Source organism: Tetrao urogallus, assembly GCF_951394365.1.
Source record: "Tetrao urogallus genome assembly, chromosome: 4".
In the NCBI taxonomy this organism is placed as follows: domain Eukaryota; kingdom Metazoa; phylum Chordata; class Aves; order Galliformes; family Phasianidae; genus Tetrao; species Tetrao urogallus.
The window spans coordinates 9,707,423-9,725,534 of NC_136817.1; the positions used below are offsets into that span (position 1 = coordinate 9,707,423).

The 18,112-nt window shown below is 49.8% G+C and overlaps 1 protein-coding gene across 1 annotated transcript in view; it reads right to left on the minus strand.

Moving 5' to 3' along the window:
- Window positions 1–2,889: 2,889 nt before the first annotated feature.
- MAML3 (mastermind like transcriptional coactivator 3) overlaps window positions 2,890–18,112 on the minus strand; it is a gene marked incomplete at both ends in the record, with an annotated part of 196,798 nt that continues 181,575 nt past the window's right edge. The window contains 3 exons of the mRNA XM_079534740.1: window positions 2,890–3,875; window positions 7,229–7,316; window positions 9,323–9,565. Of these exons, the coding sequence (XP_079390866.1) occupies window positions 2,890–3,875; window positions 7,229–7,316; window positions 9,323–9,565 (1,317 nt within the window). The remainder of the gene's footprint in view (window positions 3,876–7,228; window positions 7,317–9,322; window positions 9,566–18,112) is intronic.

Here is an 18,112-nt window from a genome sequence, read left to right on the forward strand (position 1 = left end):
TCACGTAAATACAACAAGCCCATATGCACTCACCAAAGGGTTTCTGACCACAAAACCTCACAGTGGAGCAGCAGGTTGGGGAGCTGCTGTGAACACGCCTTTCCCTCGCTTCCCCAACTCATCTTTCTACCTCCTACATCCAACCCCACGTCTCTCTCCTTCCCTCCCATTTCACCTCTCCAGAGCACAGCTGCAGCACTCCAACACCTTTCACCCCGTGTCCTCCCCAAAAGCATTTCCTTCCTGCACGCAGCAGTCACGGAGACCGAGAGATGCTGCCTCTGGCGGTGGCATAATGAAGGACCAGCTCACCTGTAGCAACCGCTCCAGTACAGAGTACAAGAAACCTTGTCTCGCAACACCTGGAAGTAACGAGAGCCTTCCTTGCTCTTATGAAAGGGGCAGAAGGGCCTCAGAGCAATAACACACAGCTGAGCTGCCAGCCCCCAGCAGCTCACTGCACTCACCTGTGTTTGCTGCCTGCCTGGTAACCGACATCTGGGGCAGTGTCACGGGAGCGCCGCAGGAGCAGAGGGCTGAGAGGTGATCTCACAGACCAGCCTTGCATATGACTCAGATAACCATCTTTTATTTTATTCGTTTGCTTGGTGGGTTTTTTTTTTTTTTTCTTTCTTTTTTTCTTTAAAAGTGGTATGTTAACATCAGCTTTTTTCTACATTTTCAGAGCTCTGTACAGGTCTTAAAAGGAAATAAGCAATGCTTAATGTACAAAGTAAAAACAGAAAACTAGAAAAATCTGAATAAAATGGAGCAAGTTGCCATCAGGGATACAGTACAAATTAGTAATCAGACATCATCTGAAGTGCAATACCACTGCAGTAAGGATGAGTTAAGGAATGAAATAAAAATACTCTATTTTAAACAAACAGTATATATATATATTTTTATATGTATATATTTTACAGATAGTAGACCCAGTGATATCTGTAGAATTGTAAAAACATATTTACAAATAACTTTTTTTTTTTTTTTTTTTAATATTACATATACATCAGCACCATAGTAAGGAGGAAAAAAAAAAAAAACCAACCAAAAAACCTCAAATCTATTAAAATCTACGTCTAGTACTTGGTCCCAGTACGGAGTATTTGGAGGAAGCTTTGCAAAGACAACAGCTCGCTGCTGGCCACCATCCACACGCAGAGCTGCTCTTCCCAGTGGCCCGCCTGCGTCCCCACGCTGCTCCCTTGCCCCTGTCCCTCAGGGTGCTGCCACTGTGGGCTGTCCCTTCCCTCACGCTCGTCCCCACAAGAGTCGTCTGCCCGCGGCGTGGCTGTGAGCCGAGAACTTTGGCTGCTGCTCTCGCTCGCTGCACTGGGGCCTGACCCGGCTCCTGCTGCAGCAGCGGACAGGCAAACCTCTGCCATCTTTGGCAGCGACCGGAATGAGACCTCGTGCTGTGCTTCAGAATGGGGTAAGCGTGACCCACCCCAGTGGGCAGCTCGCAGCTGAGGAGGTGGCAGGTTTTGGAGGGCAGCTCTCCTTGGCTCGGGCCCCGGCTGCATCAGGCAATCAGAATGGCCAGCGTCTCTGTGGAAGACGGATCACCTCTTCACTGCAGTGCTCTCGGCACCGGTCCACACAGTGGAAATAGACAGTGGAGACGGTGATACGTCACTATTACCTAAAAGCATATTTAGGCAGACTCGATGTTTTTGATGCCTAAATCCGCTATTTTAGCCATTCATTCATGCTCTTCACTGTAGTCCTTCCTTGGCTCCCATTTTTCAAATACTGCAGTGAATGTTATTCCAGCAAACAAAGGAGGTTAGACCACCGCTTGCTTAAAACAGAAGACCAGGTGGCACTAAATGTCAGATTGAGAGCCCATGCACGCCAACCTGCTAAGCCTGCGTTTTGCAATATGAGAGGAGGAACTTGTTCCTGCTTGCCAGACCCTCCCCGCACATCTTCTCCTTCCTGCCTTCTGATCCCCTTCCTGCCCCTTTGTGAAGAAAAGCGCAGTGACTTCAGTTTCTTTTACACTGACAGATGGGAGGGTGACGTATGAAAACATACCGGGGAGGGAGGAGAGACAGGGACCTCCTTAGGACTTTCGCTGGTGTCCCCTGGTGCCTTGAAGCCCTTTAGCATCTCTCTCAGCTCTGTTCTGCAACCCGGGCACGCAAAGTGCTCTGACAGGGAAGCACTACTGCAAGTCCCTTGGGGACTAAATAGCTCCTTACACAACCCGCTCCCTAAAGCCATCTCCAGCAGTGGTCCAGCAATCAAACTGTCCTCACTGCGCAACCACGTTCACGTTCTGTTACACTCCTACTGGATTTTTATCACTCTGCGGTGAAAATGGTGACCCCTCTGTGACTGTTTAGGTTTGTCACATGTACTCCCCTCGCAGCAGTCCAGAGCCTGGCCATGGTTCGCTGAGGCCTGCCGACACCAAGGCTGGTTGTGCGTGGTCATCGGTGGGCTTCTTCGGGCTTCCATCTGCTACCCTGAAAGCCGCGGCCTTCGCAGTTACGTGAGGTGGGACACATCGGGGCTAGCCCATACTGCTGTGCAAGGAAACCTCATTTCAGCAGAGAAAGACCACCCTGTCCCCTTTCAGAGGCATCAGCTGGCTTTTCCAGTTTCCCCATCCTGCCCTGCACCCACGCAGCAGGTGCTGCCACGCAGTGGAGACTGCCTATGGAAGTCTTGTGATACCAATGTTCTCAGCATCACCCGAACCTTCCCAAGTTGGCTACAGATCAGCTCGATTTGCACGATTAAATACAAAAGAAAACAAACAAAAGAACCCAAACCAATTCAAACAAAAAACCCCAACGATCCGAGGATGGGGAGCGCATCCAACCCTCTCTTTGATTTCTTCAAACGGAACAACCCAAACTCCAGACTATACAAGCCCATTCACTGGGGGTTTCCGAACAACTCATCGAGTTCTTGTATCCACTCATCCCCTGGTCCGCTCTTGACGATGGAGTCCACGAGGTCTGCGCCCTCTGCTAAACTGGAGAACGAGCCCCCAGCTCCTTCGTTACTGTAGCTGTAAGATATGTCCTGAGTGGGATTCCTCTCATAGGCCTGGCCTTGGCTGCTCGGAGCAAAGCCTGGCATCTGCTGCGCGGAAGGCTGGCTAAAACCAGACATGGTGGGGACCCCCTGGCTTATTGCAGGCATCACCATCGGCCTGGCCTGGCTGGTTCCTTGCTGCCCGGGCAGCGGCTGCAGCAACTGTCTCCCCATTGCCGGGTTCAGGGCTCTCACTGTTCCGCTCGTGTCCACAACTGTCTGGTTAAGTCCCTGTGGGAAATGCTGCTTGGGCAGCCGAGGCTGCCCAGACTGCATCGGATACGCTGTGCCGTTATTGAAAGGCCCAATTTCGCCGCTAGTCCTTCCGGGTATACCTTGTAAGCCTCGCTGCTGCCAGTTCTGCGTTCCCTGAGGGACGGTTCCCATCAGGCTCTGAAGCCGTGGTGCTTGCGGCCTGGGTAAGACCTGGCCCACCGCTCCTTTCATCTGCTGTTGATGCTGGGGAAGAGCAGAGTTTACCAGCATGTTCTGACCAAAACTGCTGACCATTCCCACCACTTGTCCAGAGGCAGTCTGCCTCGTTCCCTGGCCTGCGTTATGCGCCATGTTCATGCTGCTTTGGTTTGGGTGCTGCAACATTTGGCTCATCCCTGTGCTCATGCTGTACATTCCCGGCTGGCTGGAGGAGGCGTTGCTGTAAGGAGCCATGCCCAGGTCTGACTGGCCCACCGTGGTGGGCAGCGTGCTCGGGTTCTGGGAGGGACCCATTGCCATCATGCTCGCGCTCTGGGCCATCATTCGGGACGTCCTCATGCTCTGGAGCGCTGCTTGGTTTCTTGCAGCTGCTATATCCTGGGGAGAACCTGTGCCAGAAAGGGAGCAAGGTGAGAAAAAACACGATCCTGTAAATCTTACACAAATCAACACGTCTGTGCTGACAAGAGAATCTGTAGGAGCCTCCTGCACGACAGCGGGATTTCAGCTTGCTGTGCTTTTCCAGTGAATAAATTACCGTTTCACATGAAGGCTGGCAGAGAACTAGAAGGTTACCTGTCCTTGGGAGACGTACTTGCAGCCTAATGGTAGCCGCATCTCAGAGGTGATGCGTTCTGCGCACTGCTGTGACTGCAGCCTTGGCACTGCCCTGCCAAATCCCCACTTTTCAGAGCTGAGAGGCAGCACAGCTGAGTGCTGCCCCAACCAGGAATCACTGATTGAGTTACGTATTGCATTTGTGAAGTGGGACACCGCTCCGCAGAGCGCTGTCGATACAGGCCAGCAGCTTCATTTCCCATCAGGCCTGAAGCAAGGCTGGCAAGGTGAAAAGGCCAACGGGTTACTCACTAAATAATTTTCAATTATGACAGCCTGGGGATTTGTACCCAAAGGGATCTGTGGCTTTGGATTTTTGCAGCAGTGTGATTCCTTCCACGTGTGACGTGCCATTACAGCCACGGTTACTTGCCTGCTAACAAGCTGCTCATGCTGCACAGATGCTGGGGCAGCGGGGCTAACACAGGCCTATCTTTCTGTTACTTTGCTGTGGCCAACAAGTAGTTATTTCTGCACTGACCTAGGAGGAAAAGTCTTCTTTCAAAAGTAAAATCTTTTTTTTTGTTTGCGTGCCATTTTCCACAGGCCCGGGGATGATGCACGCCCCGCTCTGTGCAATAGTTGCTCCCTCAGACTTGTGAAAGCTGCACAGCACTGTGAGCAGAAGTACTTAACCTTCTTCAGATACACCTGGTTCAGCTTCTACCAAGCAGATGAGAATGCTTCTGCTGGCCTTCAATTGAAACCAAAAGCTGAACTTGAGTTATCTGCTTGAAGCTCCCTTTTAAATATCTCCATTGTCTTTCAGAAGTAAGCCTTGAAAATGGAAATGTCAGACTCAGAAGACCAATCAATGTTTTAATAGCTCAGGAGGCATAAATGAATGGATTTTCTTTACCATTGTTACTGATTAAGTCTATGGAAAGAAGAAAAACTGTTTTTTTGTGGACATTTAAAGCAAGGAAAGTGTATTAGTGAATCAATATGATAAGCACATTTTAGTCCACCTTAGGCCGGTGATGGGAAACCAGAAAATCCTAACCTTGTTAAATTCCACACCGTGGCAGAGAACTGGACCGCGCTCGTGTCCCTTTGAGGGGTGGTGGAGCTATTGATTTTTGGGAAGCCAATACGCTGCTGTATTTACTATCTTTATTTAAAAACAATTACCGGAGCTCTGATTGTGCCACGGGTTCGCTGTGGTTTTGAGTCAATACCGCACCGAACGAAATAAAATCCTCGGCAGGCAGAGCTCCGGGAGCAAGATGCTCACAATTACTCCAGCTCAAATATCACTAAATGCGAGAAAAAAAGTTGCTCTAAGAGTCATAAATTGTACAACAAAATCAGGATGCTCTTAAATCAGCCCCTACCTGATGTCTCTCGGCGGCAGACAACGTACCTAAATGTCTGTGGAGACCAGAGAATGGTAGGCCCTGCTATTTCTGTTGGCCACATTCCCATGAGAAATGGCAATGAACAACTGAAGTGTCGCTCCCATAGCGACACACACGATGCAGTGGATGCCTGCATCTCTTTTTCCCTGCAGCGGGACAAGCTTCAGAAGGATGCTTGTAGCTGAGCTCTCCAACATATACATAAATGGAGCATCCAGTAGCCTGAAGAGAGTCCATCTGGACCTTACTTGCAGAGGGCAAATGTACTAGCAGCTTTTACTTCATCCATGCTACCAATTAAACTGTTTTTTTCAATGACTGGCACTCGGGTCCCCTTGAGGCTTTTTTTAAAATGTAGGTCATCTCCTTCCTCCACGGTTGCAAGATACCTCTTCTTACAGCCATTCCAGCCATTGCTGACGAGGACAGTAATGCTAAAAACCTGTAGTGCACCTCTTGCCATCTATGAACTGCAAACAGCAGCTGCAAACTTCCAAAGGAGTCAGCAGAACTGAGCGGCTCACTCCCTGCCTCTGGGAGCTGCTGCGCCTGGCGGGAGAGGCAGGGCTTCAGGCAAGCAGCAGTTAAAGGGGAGATGCAGCAGATTTGAAGATTTTGGGCCACCTTCTGGTCTCCGTCCCACATAACCCACTGCACTGGATTACAGTATTGGGACTAAACAGAAAAAAAAAAAGGTGCAATATTTATATTTAAATTGGCTCATTTATGAAAATGAATTCCTCGCTCTGTCACATTAGCCTAAACTCTCTTTTGCATTTCTTTTAAATTATACATACGAAGGCAAGGTTTCAAAAAAGCATTGACACAGAAAAGACTTTACATATGCTTCTCAAATAATGCGTGAGAGCGCACACATACATTTTGATTTTGCAAACAAGTTATCGGGAAAGAATTCACTTCGTATAGAATTAATGCTGCCAAAATCGAGAATTGGAAGGCAATTAGAAAGAGCCACACTGCTGTCTGTCAGCAGAAGCTTTGGCTGTCTGCTCGCTTCCTGAGTACCAGAACTGCAGTGTGCTCGCCTGCCTTGTTTCTGTTGCAGTTTTGTGACAGTATGGTGGATATGCAACACAAGGACATGCTGGTTCTATGTATATTCAGAATCCACAGCTAGTGAAGGCATTCGAGCTGATGAACTGCACTAAAAAAGCTCAGAATGAACCTTTTTCCTAAACCAAAGTACCCTCATATTCCCCAATCATTAGTGAGCACACCGAAATAATCCCTGTTTTCTGAGCTCATTGCAGAAATCTCCATTTTCACCTCCGATATTTCACTATACTTCTCACACCTGACTCCTGTCAGACACTACTGCTGGTCCTTCTCCAGATGAAGATGACCTCTGTGAAATTCCCTGCTCATCAAATTAAATAAAGTAGGACACGAAGAAGAGTAAAACCAGGATACAGCGAGAGATGCTGGCTGGAAAAAAAAAAGAACGATGAGAGTGAAGGCAAACATGATGAATCCACTGAACCCAGGAATCAAGCAGGCAAAACACATGTCAAATACAAAATACAGCTTTGGCTGAGTGAAACAAAAGGAAATCAGAAACATGACCGAACATTCCAAGCTGGGCATTCCCCTTTAGTGAAGTCTGTGGTACGTGCAAGTGTACAACAGCCCACCTTCCTATTCTGCCACATTGCTTAGCTCCTTGTATTCACAAAATGCAGATTTTCATGCGCCTGCTCCGGAGGTGTATTTTGTCTCCACAACAGGAAAAAGAATGTGACTTTTACCTTGGAACTGATTGACCTGTGGCACTGGATATGGGCTCCGCTGTTGCTGCAGATGCTGCCGAGGCAAATGTGACTGCTGCTGCAACTGCTGAAAATGAATGAGGGAAAGAAAGAAGAAGTGAAAAAGATGATTAATTAATTAGTGAGCTGGAAAGAGGCTGGTGACAAAAGTGCTGCAGCAGAACTGCAGCGTTCCTTATCTAGCAAGCTGTTTTGGAGAGACAAGTAGAGACATTTGAAGAATCCTCCTGAGAGTACTTGGGCTACTCAACACACAGACTCCTTCTGCTTCAGAAAGGAGTAAGCACTGAGGCTAACATCACCTCTCCTTACTTACAAGCACTTCATCTTGACCTCTAAGCGGCAAACTGAACTGTCCTCGGGCTGGATGGGAAGGGACAGATCTGAGATACCTCTTCTCACCCAGCTCTGAGTGCTGCTGTAAGCGCACACTCTTTCCCTCCCCCAGCTCTGACAAGACCTATATATATACACAGGAATACATATATTATAATATATGTGTATATAAATGTATATATTTAACCGTATATATAATTAATATATATATTCCTATATATATAGTCCTTGTGCAAGACTGCAGCCCGCCTCTGCACATCCAAAGCGCTCAGCTGCAAGGGACAATGCCTCCTAATCTGAGCCCTGTGTCCCAAGACCATTGCCTAGCCAGACCAGAAACAGCTACTAAGGCACATTTCCTCTTCCTCATGCTATCCGGGGAGCTGGCCGTTGCAAAATGCCCCCGTCCCTTAGTCCAGCCCATGCTGGTCCTCTGTGCTTTTTTTTTCTGTGAATACTCAGGCATCCAAAACAGAATCAAGGGTTGATTATAAAAACAGACAGCATGTCTATCAGAGCTTTCAAGGCCCTGGATATACTTGACTGAGCAGTTACTACAGTGACACTTCTCGTTGCTTCATCTGCACCGGTACAGATGCTTCATCACAAACTAGGGCTGAGGAACAAAGGAAAGAGAATGGCAAAGACAGAAAGGAAGCAAATACTAATCCGGATGTTTATAAATGCACATTACGTATGATAAAAAAGAACAAGGGAACTTTATTAGGCACAAAGCACTCACAAGCTAGGAGCTTACGGGCTGTGCCTTTTAGCCTTGCCTTCAGCATCCAAGTCAGGGACTGGCTCTTGGGTTTATACAAGTGAATTGGCCTGGTCCACGCACAGGGAAAACTACTGTGTCACTGCTCTGCACTTGTTCCCTCTGAAACCATTCATGCATCTTCATAGGATCACAGAATCACAGAATGGTTGGGGTTGGAAGGGCCCTTTAAGATCATCTAGTTCCAATCCCCCTGCTACAGGCAGGGACACCTCCTTCTAGACGAGGTTGCTTATAGCCTCATTCAGCCTGACCTTGAACACCTCCAGGGAGGGGGCATCCACAGCCTCACTGGGCAACCTGTTCCAGTGTCTCGTCACTCTAAAAGAAAGACTTTCTTCCTAGCGTCTAGTCTAAATCTACCCTCTTCCATCAGTAACCATCAGTACTTCTGTGGTTATACGGCATGCACAAGTTCTAACTCAAAGTGGCACCCAGGTCTTAAACTGTATTTCCCCTAACAAGAGAGACACTGCTGAGCTTAGACTCACCTATCAGAACATTTTCTAGGTGAAGCAGGGGACTGCAAGTTTAACTGAGGTGCGAGCTTGCAGTAACTGAACAGTGTGACTTTCTGCTGACTTTTCTGCTGGGTTTCCTTTAAATTGCATCTGAATTAAACACGCATAAGACAAGACCATTTAGACCAGGTAACGTAATGTCTGTACTGCAAAAGTGTAGAGCTATGGGAATTGGTGTCAGGCTTGAATGGCACAGCTTCACACTGCCGCTGCTGGGGTTGTGCCACTGCTCCCCCACTTCAGCCCGCAGTTCCCAACCTCTCCCTGAGGCTAGCATGACTGCTTGCAGTGTTCGTGTGATAAAACAGAGTAAAGAACTGATCTGGGAGATCAGAGAGAAAACTGCTGAAGGTGAAAGGAAGGGCTGTGCTGCACTGTCTGTAGCACTTTCCGTCTCACACCAGCTGCACAACCTGAGACAAACAGACACCGTACCTGCTCTGCTAAGATCTGCTGCTGTTGCTGCCTCTGCTCTCTTAGGAACTGCTGCTTCTGCTGCTCTATCACGTGCAGCTGGGCTCTCTGTTCGATCAGCATCTGCTTCATGATGGCCGCTTGCGGCTGGTTGCCCAGGAAGGCCCCCCCTGAGCTCGTGCCTGTGACCACGCTGCTGGCTCCTGGTGGGACAGAGGGCTGCATAGGTGCTGTGCTCCGGGACAGTCCCACCTGGTGCTGCTCCTGTGTGGAGAGAGGGAGAAGGGCTCGTTACTGAGGGTGCTCTGCGTGTAGGGAAGCTATGGCTCATTAACACTGAGCGCTGGGTCTGTGGGCGAGGGCTGGAGCTTGGAGAAAGTGGGGAAACTGGGCAAATGCTGGTGTCTTGTGGCCTCAGTGTCTGCTGCAGGGACACGGGCAGGTTTCTCACACCAGAACCTGGAGCTCCAGGCCCCCTCTGATAAGGCAGGAGCACTTCACGACTCATCAGTGGTAAGAAAAGAAAACGGGGTGTGAGGTTTATTTGCGCTCAAGATAAGCAATCTCTGAGCAATGGGCTCAGGAGCCAGCGTTTGAGGCACACAGAGAAGAACACCGTGAGCCAGCAGCCCTCATTTCCACTGTACTGCACCAGAATCTCAGGATTGAACCACATCACACGTTTATCCGAGACTCCATCCCACCAGGACAAAGAGCTTGTAGCTGGAAGGATGCGGGCCACGTGATGCCACAGAAACCTATTCCTAACATCACCCTGCTCTCCCCCGCCATCAGACCCCATCTCTTCCGCACCTCCCCGCGGTGCTGCTGGGAGCGGAGAGTTGCCAGCAGGGGCCGCTGCCCGCCCGCTGCCACGGCTCGGCTCGGCTCGGCTCGGCTCGGCGCGGCTGAGCACCGAGCGCCGAGGCCAGGCCAGGAGCGCTGCCATGGCCCACGCTCCCGTACCCAGGAGCTGCGAGCTGCCAGCAGCAGAGGTGGAGGGTTCCTCTTACCACGTAATGCCGTGGTGTGGGGCGAACTCGCTGGCTGGGAAAAGCAAACTACTCTTCAGCCAGGAAACAAGAAGAAATCCAATTTGCTCACATCTCCACTTTACACAGAGCGTCCCTGAAGGGCTCTCTGCTGAAAGGCAGCTTCTCAGCGTTGAGCTTCTGTCTCTTTTGAACTCGTGCCCCGGTTTGACAGTTCCCCGCTGCTCCCTGCTCCCCGCTCCCTTCTCACACAGCACCTCACCGCCTGCTCCAACATCTCCTAGCTCAGGGACGTGAGGTAAGGGCTCCATCCTGCCCCCCTGCCCTCCCCTCGCCCCACTGAAGTCATCGAGCTGAAGATTGCATAACTGATGCACAGAGCTATCTTGTGTTACACTGGGAGACGGGCCAACCGCTTCCATTTATAGACAACAGCAATGCCACTCTGCCGAAGAACCTTTGCTGCAGCTACAACAAGGGAAAGGCGGAAAGGAAAACCAGGAGCCAGAAGGCTCGCTGTGCTGTGACATCAGCAGGAGCTGCCCCGAGCCCTTGGGGCCGCAGCCCGCTTCAACACAGTCTCACAGCAGAGCGGCCATCCCGGCTCTCACACACACAGAGGGCGCAGTGCCCCACGGCAGCAGCGTGCAGAGGGGCTCAGGGCCGTATTGCCTTACGCTGCTCCTTGGCTTTAGGGCTGCAGAAGGCAGAGAGCTCTGCAAGACACCCCTGCAGCTGACAGCCCGCACAGCAGCTGGAGGAAATGTGAAGATTAGCACCAAGGTGTTACTTCCAGGGCTGTGTGTTCGGCCATTTCTAGGCGCAGGACTTTGCCTATTCGTAATGAAAACTTCCTGCTTCCAGCTTTAATAACAGATTTAAAGCCAGGCCTTTTTCATCAAGCCAGAACACCACTCTCCCCTCCCCCCCCCTCTTTCCATCTTTTTTGGCCAAAGCTCTTCTCAAAACAGTGATGAAAGGCCCCGCTGACATCACCAGGAGCAGCACAGGGCTGTGTATCCTGAAGCAGGAGCAGGGCAGCAGGGCCCTGCCAGCTGTTCCGCACGAGCACCTCTGCAGTGGGCGCTGCTGCACCAAGCGTGCCCACTTTCCAGATCATCCATCCTGACCCTGCTCTTTGCTCTCCTCTCTCTGGCAACTGGCACCGCTGCTTTGCTACCCTCCGAACACCCCCACCAGTCCCAGGGAAGCGACGCCTGTTGGCCCCTTCCTGCAGTATGACTCAGAGTGTGACTCAGGCTGCCGTGACTCCAGACGGATTTTTGGGGATGCACAGCAGCGAGGGGACAGCCCCGCTCCTTCCCCCGGGCCTGTGTCACTTGTGCGCCTGTGTGTGGGGGTGCCCTGTATGGCAGTACATACGTATGCACGAGGGTGGACTTCTGTGGGGACCCAGCTGCCTTGTCAGTGCCTGAGAGGGAGCTGCCTGCTGCTGGCAATTGCTCCTTGGTTAAGCACAAATCCCATGTTCTTCAAATGTACTTCTGGGGATCAGCTGGAGCGATGGATCCTTCTCAGGAGTTTGGGGTGATGCGTGTGTATGTACGGTTATGCGCATTTAACATAGGTGGAATTGAAAGCAATGTCAAAGTGAAGCAGTGGATGGAACCTGAGCTTGCTGTGCATTCTGCATGATGTGAACTAATGCAATCCTTCCACGCGCAAGCAGCAACAGAGCAAACAGAAGCCAGGAGGTGGCTTATCCCGCGTACTGCATTAGAGGAACGACACTAGAAAGATGTGTGCAATCAGATGTCTACATTTTCAAGTCAGAGCACAAAAAGAAGAAACAAAAATGATTTGAGGCAGAAAGTGCCTTCCAGTGAAGGACTTCAAGAGCTCAATCATTCAGCTTACCACAAAGAAAACAGAGATGCTTTGACCACGGCGTGTAAAAACACCTTCACGAGGGAACGAATCTTTTAAAGAGCCCTTTTATCCACTGAAGGCGGCAAAACCAGATGCAAGGGCTGGAAGCCAAAGACGGATTCAAATCAGAAAGAAGAATCAAATTCTTAGGCCATGATTTCATTACCCAGCAGAAATGGCAAGTCTCTGCTGTTTGATGCCTCCTAAGACAAAAGCCTTTCCGGGTAAACACAACTATGTAGTGCAGCCTACAGGTCTGTGATGGACAAGGCACTGCTGATCTCACCTCCACGCACTCTGAGCTGCTGCTTGCTGGCAGCAAAAATGTTACTAGATTTCTGTACACCCCATCACAAGAAAACTTACTGCATGCCCAGTGTTTCTGGAGTAACCTACAAACACGTTCCTGTATTCCCCCAGAAATACTTCTATTAAATTGCTGTACTGTTGTCACTTTCTGTGTCTGGCAGGGATCTTAATCCCTGTCTAAATCTGGCTGCCCAAGCGCAGCCACCTTCAGCAGATAGGTGCCATCTGACTGACTGAGGGAGTTACAAATCCATTCACTTCTGACTTTGTTTGCCTCACATGAGCCAGCATGCAGGACGAAGGGACGGGCCAAACTGCTTTGTGACTGCACCCACCAGCAGACTGTGCAGGGCGGACCGCCTCACCCTCATCCTCCGTCATCCATCCCAGGGAGGGGCTACAAACCTCTCCTCTCCCTGGGTCCCTGGTTGCCATGGCCTTTCAAATAGTATCTGAGCGAACAAGATCACTCTGACGTTTGATGCCAGACCTCTGCATGCAGCCCATTTGTTTTCCTTTCACCTCCCTTCCCCTGCGTCTCTCCTCCCCCCGTTTTCGATACGCTTTGCTCTTGCCGCAGAACAAACAGTATCTGCCAGACTATCACTTTGGTGTACGTGTTAGCTCATCAGAGGGACTAAGTTCTTTATTTCTAGCAACAAAGTACACAACAAAGGATCTGAAAATGAGCAAGTGTTTTCCTAACACCGTTTAGGGGCTAAAGACTTCTGCAGGCCCTCAGCAGCACCCACACGGCCACCACAGCCTGCAATCCTGCTTGGGAGTAGTGTCACGGTGTGTCCCTGCTGCCCCACATGGGCACGGAGCTCCCTCAGGAGCCAGTGCTCGTGGCTGTGGTTGGGAGCAATGCAGCGAAGGCTGCGCTGACCCCAAGGCCAGAGCCTGTTGGAAATGGCAGCACTAAAGGTTTTAGCTTTAATCAATGCCCGCTTCGAGTCCATCTGGAGCAGAAGGGAGGAGAGCTAATGCGAAACACAAGGATAATTATGGCTAGAGAGCCCTTGAGAAGGGGGAGAGAAGAAAAATGGAAGATGAAAGCAGGCAAGCGGTTTAAACAAACAGTCACACAGGGCCAATGAAAAGGGGAAACAGAGGGAAAATGACACAATAAAAATAAATGCTGTAAGAGAATAGCACATACAGGGGAAAATACAGAGACTGAGAAAACACAGATATAAGGAAAAGATGCTCTAAAGAAGTTTTCAAGCAGCAATCGCTAAACCGCAACCCGGCTGTCCCTTCTGCTCCGATGTCCCCAGCCCACGTCACATTATCACCTCGCACCCCACAGAGGCATTTCACAGCCCAGCTCCAGCTCATGCCTGGCAGGAGCTGCCTGGTGGCTCTTCTAGATGCTTGCAGAGTTCGGTTGTTTTTGTTTTCCTCTTGGTGAAATTTTGCTCGTTCTCCCCTCAGCTGTTTTGTTTGAGGATAAACAAAGGTATTTTTTCACGCTTAAGGACATTTCTCAGATCCTTTCCTCTGTGCTGTGATAAATGAGATCTCTTTCATTTTTAGAAAAAACAAACTTGGCACTGGTGTTGATCCTCAGCAAGAAGCATGTAATTTGCCAAGCCCAAACGAATCCTGGCTGAGAAATAAACACACCGGGCCATATGCTCTCCTTCTCCTACACAGAAGGCAACTTACCTCAAAAATTGGTAAGAGGCTGCAGTTGCCCCATGTTGTTGTTCTGCCAAGGCAAAAAGAAATCCTCAGAGAACTTCAGCGCAAAGGTTTGGGGCTCTCACAAAATCTCTCCTGCATCTTCCCCACCCTGTCGGCGACTCTCTGGCTTCTGCGTTGGCACAAATGGGGTCAGGGAGTGCATATGCTCACAGCACCGCTGCATTATCCTTATCAGGATTTCCTGGCACTGCTTCATTTGCAAGTGAACAACCCACACAGCCCAACTGTTCCTTTTGCACCCCCCTCCCTGTCTCATTCACAGCGTGCCCACATGGCAGCAAGATCGCATCCCGTAAGGGCCTCAATGAAGCAAGGACCCTTTTCAGTTCCCCCTTGCTTCAATGAATCGCTATGGGAAATGCCACGTATGTAGGAAACACAGAAACAGCCCACCAGCTTTCAGTGGATTTAAGCAGACGGCACGTGTGATGGCTAAAAGCACCAAAACAGACACACGGATACTTGTGATGACCTGTACAATTCGTGCATAAATTCCAGGATCGTCTCCTGTCAGACACCAACACAGAGAGCTGGAGGAACTCTCATCCCTGAATGCAGGTACTTGCCCATGCAGCTTACCTGCAGGTGGTATTTCGCTCTAAAATCGAGAACCCAAAGGTATCTGGCAAGACCAAAGGAAACGGTCTTCCACTGCTGCTGCCCAGCAAAGCCGTGCTGTCTTCGCAGTGGTTCCAAATAACTCACTGGAGGTGCCTGGGCCGGCATGCCAGTCCTGGAATTTTATGAGCTACTGCTTTCAGCATCCTTGAACCAAGGCTGCCCATCACCCAGTTCCAGCACTGAAACCCCGCTCATTTTTCCTCCAGCTTGGACACAGCCTGTGTGCTTCCATTAACCACCCAGCCTTTGTTTTGACATCCAGTCTCACCAGCCCAAATAAGAACTGACAAATAATTCTCATTTGGGCAGTGCCTAGGCAGTCTTCAGCCATAACATGCTCTTCACTGCATGGTTCCTGCCTTCTCTCCAGGGTCTCCTTTATTTATACAGCTCAGGAAAACTCCACTCCAGAATTAATTTCTTTTGCAAGGCCTGACTCAGCTTGGCTTTAGGCAGTCCCCCAGACTTCTAGATCTCTAAGGAATGGCTTCCTTTACTGAGGAAGTCCTTATTCACTCCTCCTGAGGCCTTCTGAATATCCTTAATACCTCTTCTGAGACAATTACTTACTAAGCTTTAAACTTTTTTTTTTTTTTTTTTAAACTTCCTGTACACCATGAATGCTTTTTCCCCTCCTCGATTCTGTCATGTTCCTGATGCTCACTCATGTTTGCCAGCCTAGCCAGCCCTCACCGGCGCAATCCCAGCTGCCTTTTTGCAGCCTTGGACTCGCTCCTCAAGCCTCGCCTTCTGACATCGCTGAAAAGTCCCATCTCTGCTCAGGGCTGTGCTGACTTCTCCCATGAGAAACTCCACAAAGCAAAACAGTATCTCCCTCGCTCCCCTCTGCTGGCTCTCCCTTGCCTCCTGCCCAGCTCTCCCTGCCAACTGTGGCCCCACTGCTTGTCCCGATGACCTCGCTGTGTCCTGTTTTCTCATCTCCCCTAATCCCATCTGCTACCTCTTCCTTCATATCTCTCCCTCTGCCTCCTTCCCCTCACCGTATAAGCATGCTTTAAAAAAAATAATCTAAGCATTGCTTGACTCCAAGCGCCTCTCCAGCCTCTACCCTATCCCTCCTCTCACCGTCATCTTTAAGCCTACTGAATGTGCTGCCTAAGACTTGATTTGGATTTAGCCTCCATCTCCAGCACAGATTCTTTTCCAAACAGGCTTTTGCTTCTTGCCTGTCACAGAAACCAGTATCACCGAGTCCCTAATAGCCTTTATCTTGTGGAGCTTGGTGCTATATTTCTCCATGGCTGCCTGTCAGCTCCTAGCACTGCTAACCCAACCTACCTGATGTCTTCTCTCTCCCCAGTGCTTTCCCTTGCCTCCAGCACCTTTCGTTGCCCGCTCCACGTTACTTGTACTATCCAGCCACTGCTCAGCCCTGCACACTTCTGCAACCTCAGTCCTCTTTTCTCTTCCCCTCGTCACACCTCTGAGCAAGCTCTCTGCGCAAGTCCAAGGACTCCCTCTATGCTGGCAGCTCACAGGCCTTTTCCTATCTGGCCTAAATTCATACCTGCCTCTGGGATCACCTTGTGGGTACCCATCAGCTCGAAGCAGGCTCCAGTCCTCCATCGCTTGCCTGTGACTTGGCCCGTAACCCGGTCACGATCATTGCCTCGGACCTCCGTGCCAAGCCCCACAGTCAGGCTGGCATCCCGTCACACTGCGACGGTCACAATCTCACTCTGCTTGCAGGCAGCCGGAGTGCTGCTGCCCAAAGCCACGTTCTTCACCTATTGTCCTGACTGTGCCATCTCTCCCTTTCCAGCCTGGTTACCTTTCCTTTCCAATTTCAGCCCCTTCCCTTGCTTTCAAACCCAAATGCAGAATATCCTGACTCACACACCGTCTCTCGTTCACCGCTGAGTGTTGAAGCCTACCCCATCATGACCAGCTCTTCTCTATTTGTTACATTTTAGACACAAGCGTCTTCATGCTTTCCTCCCTGCTGGACTGCATTTCTAGGAGATTCTCCAAATCATGCAAATCTGCCCCTGACCTCTGGCCCCAGTGCAGTCAGATTTGTAGGAGTCTGTGGAAGTTCCTGTCTCCACGATGCCCAGCAGCAGCCTCTGCTGTTTCCTTGCACTCCCTGGTGTGTTTGTCTCCCGCATTATCTCTTATCTCGCTCTTAGGTTGGAAGTGCTTGGGGGGAAGGAAATATATTTACATCCTGCGCTGCAGGGAGCCCCACACAATAGGGCTCCTGGGCTGTGACTCAGGGGTGCCACCCAGCACAGCAATTTACAAGTACAGCTTCACATCTGCGTGTGGCTAAGGACACCGCTTTATATTCTGTAGATGTGAAATTTCGCTGTTCACAATGTGCCCTTGCTCTACTTCTTCTCCTTTTAAAGGGTGCAATATTAGGATGAGATATTGTATGCTGAAAAAGTCAGGAAATGCTAAGCTACAGTTCCCACGGCAATTGTAACTCAGGCTCATATAGCAAGGCACAAAGGTTATCACTGTACACAGCAACAGAGGATGCTGAACTCCTGCAAAGTGACCAAATTATCGCTGTGGCAGACACCAGGTCTTTGAACTTCTGGGCAGGTGGAGTCTTAAGACATTTACAGGGGTTTTAGCACTTCATTCTGGAAAGCTGAAGTCCATCAACTTACAAATAAAAGTCAAAATTATGTTGTATAGTGAGCAGCCAGTCCCAGCAGCAGCGGGTAACTCTCTTTGCAGAAACACAGCTAATGGCAACAAGAAATATTTCCATTACTTTATGAGCTCTGGTAGCTGTCAGCAGAGAGAGGAATCTGCCGATCAGAGAAATCTGGGAAGACATCAGTGTGTCAGAACAAGTGAAAAGACTTGACACAGAGGGCACATTTTTGTTGAGCAATTTGCATTAGCACTTCTGGACAAATTCTACATTTCACATGCAATTCACAACCCAACAGCAGCAGCAGTGCTAATTGGTGCAGTTGCCACTCAAATGCGGTGCCTTGTTTGAGCTATCACTAACGTGAATGAAGACTACAGGCTTTTCTGAAAAAAATGCAGTAATTATTTTGCAGGCTTTGGGGTCCCCCTGCCCCCACTCTCATCCTTGTAATTTTATTATCAATATACCTTAAAATAAAAAGGAACGGAAAGGCAAACCTCTGAAAAGATCAGCTGAAGTTATCAAGAGAAAACTGTTTGCCAAATAATGATGCTCTTCATTGCTACAACGGTCGGCCCTCTTGCCACGCTGCATCTGACTGTGTCGCAGGGTGCCACAGCCAAATGTTGATCTGTAAGGCCAGAAGTAAGTGGCAGA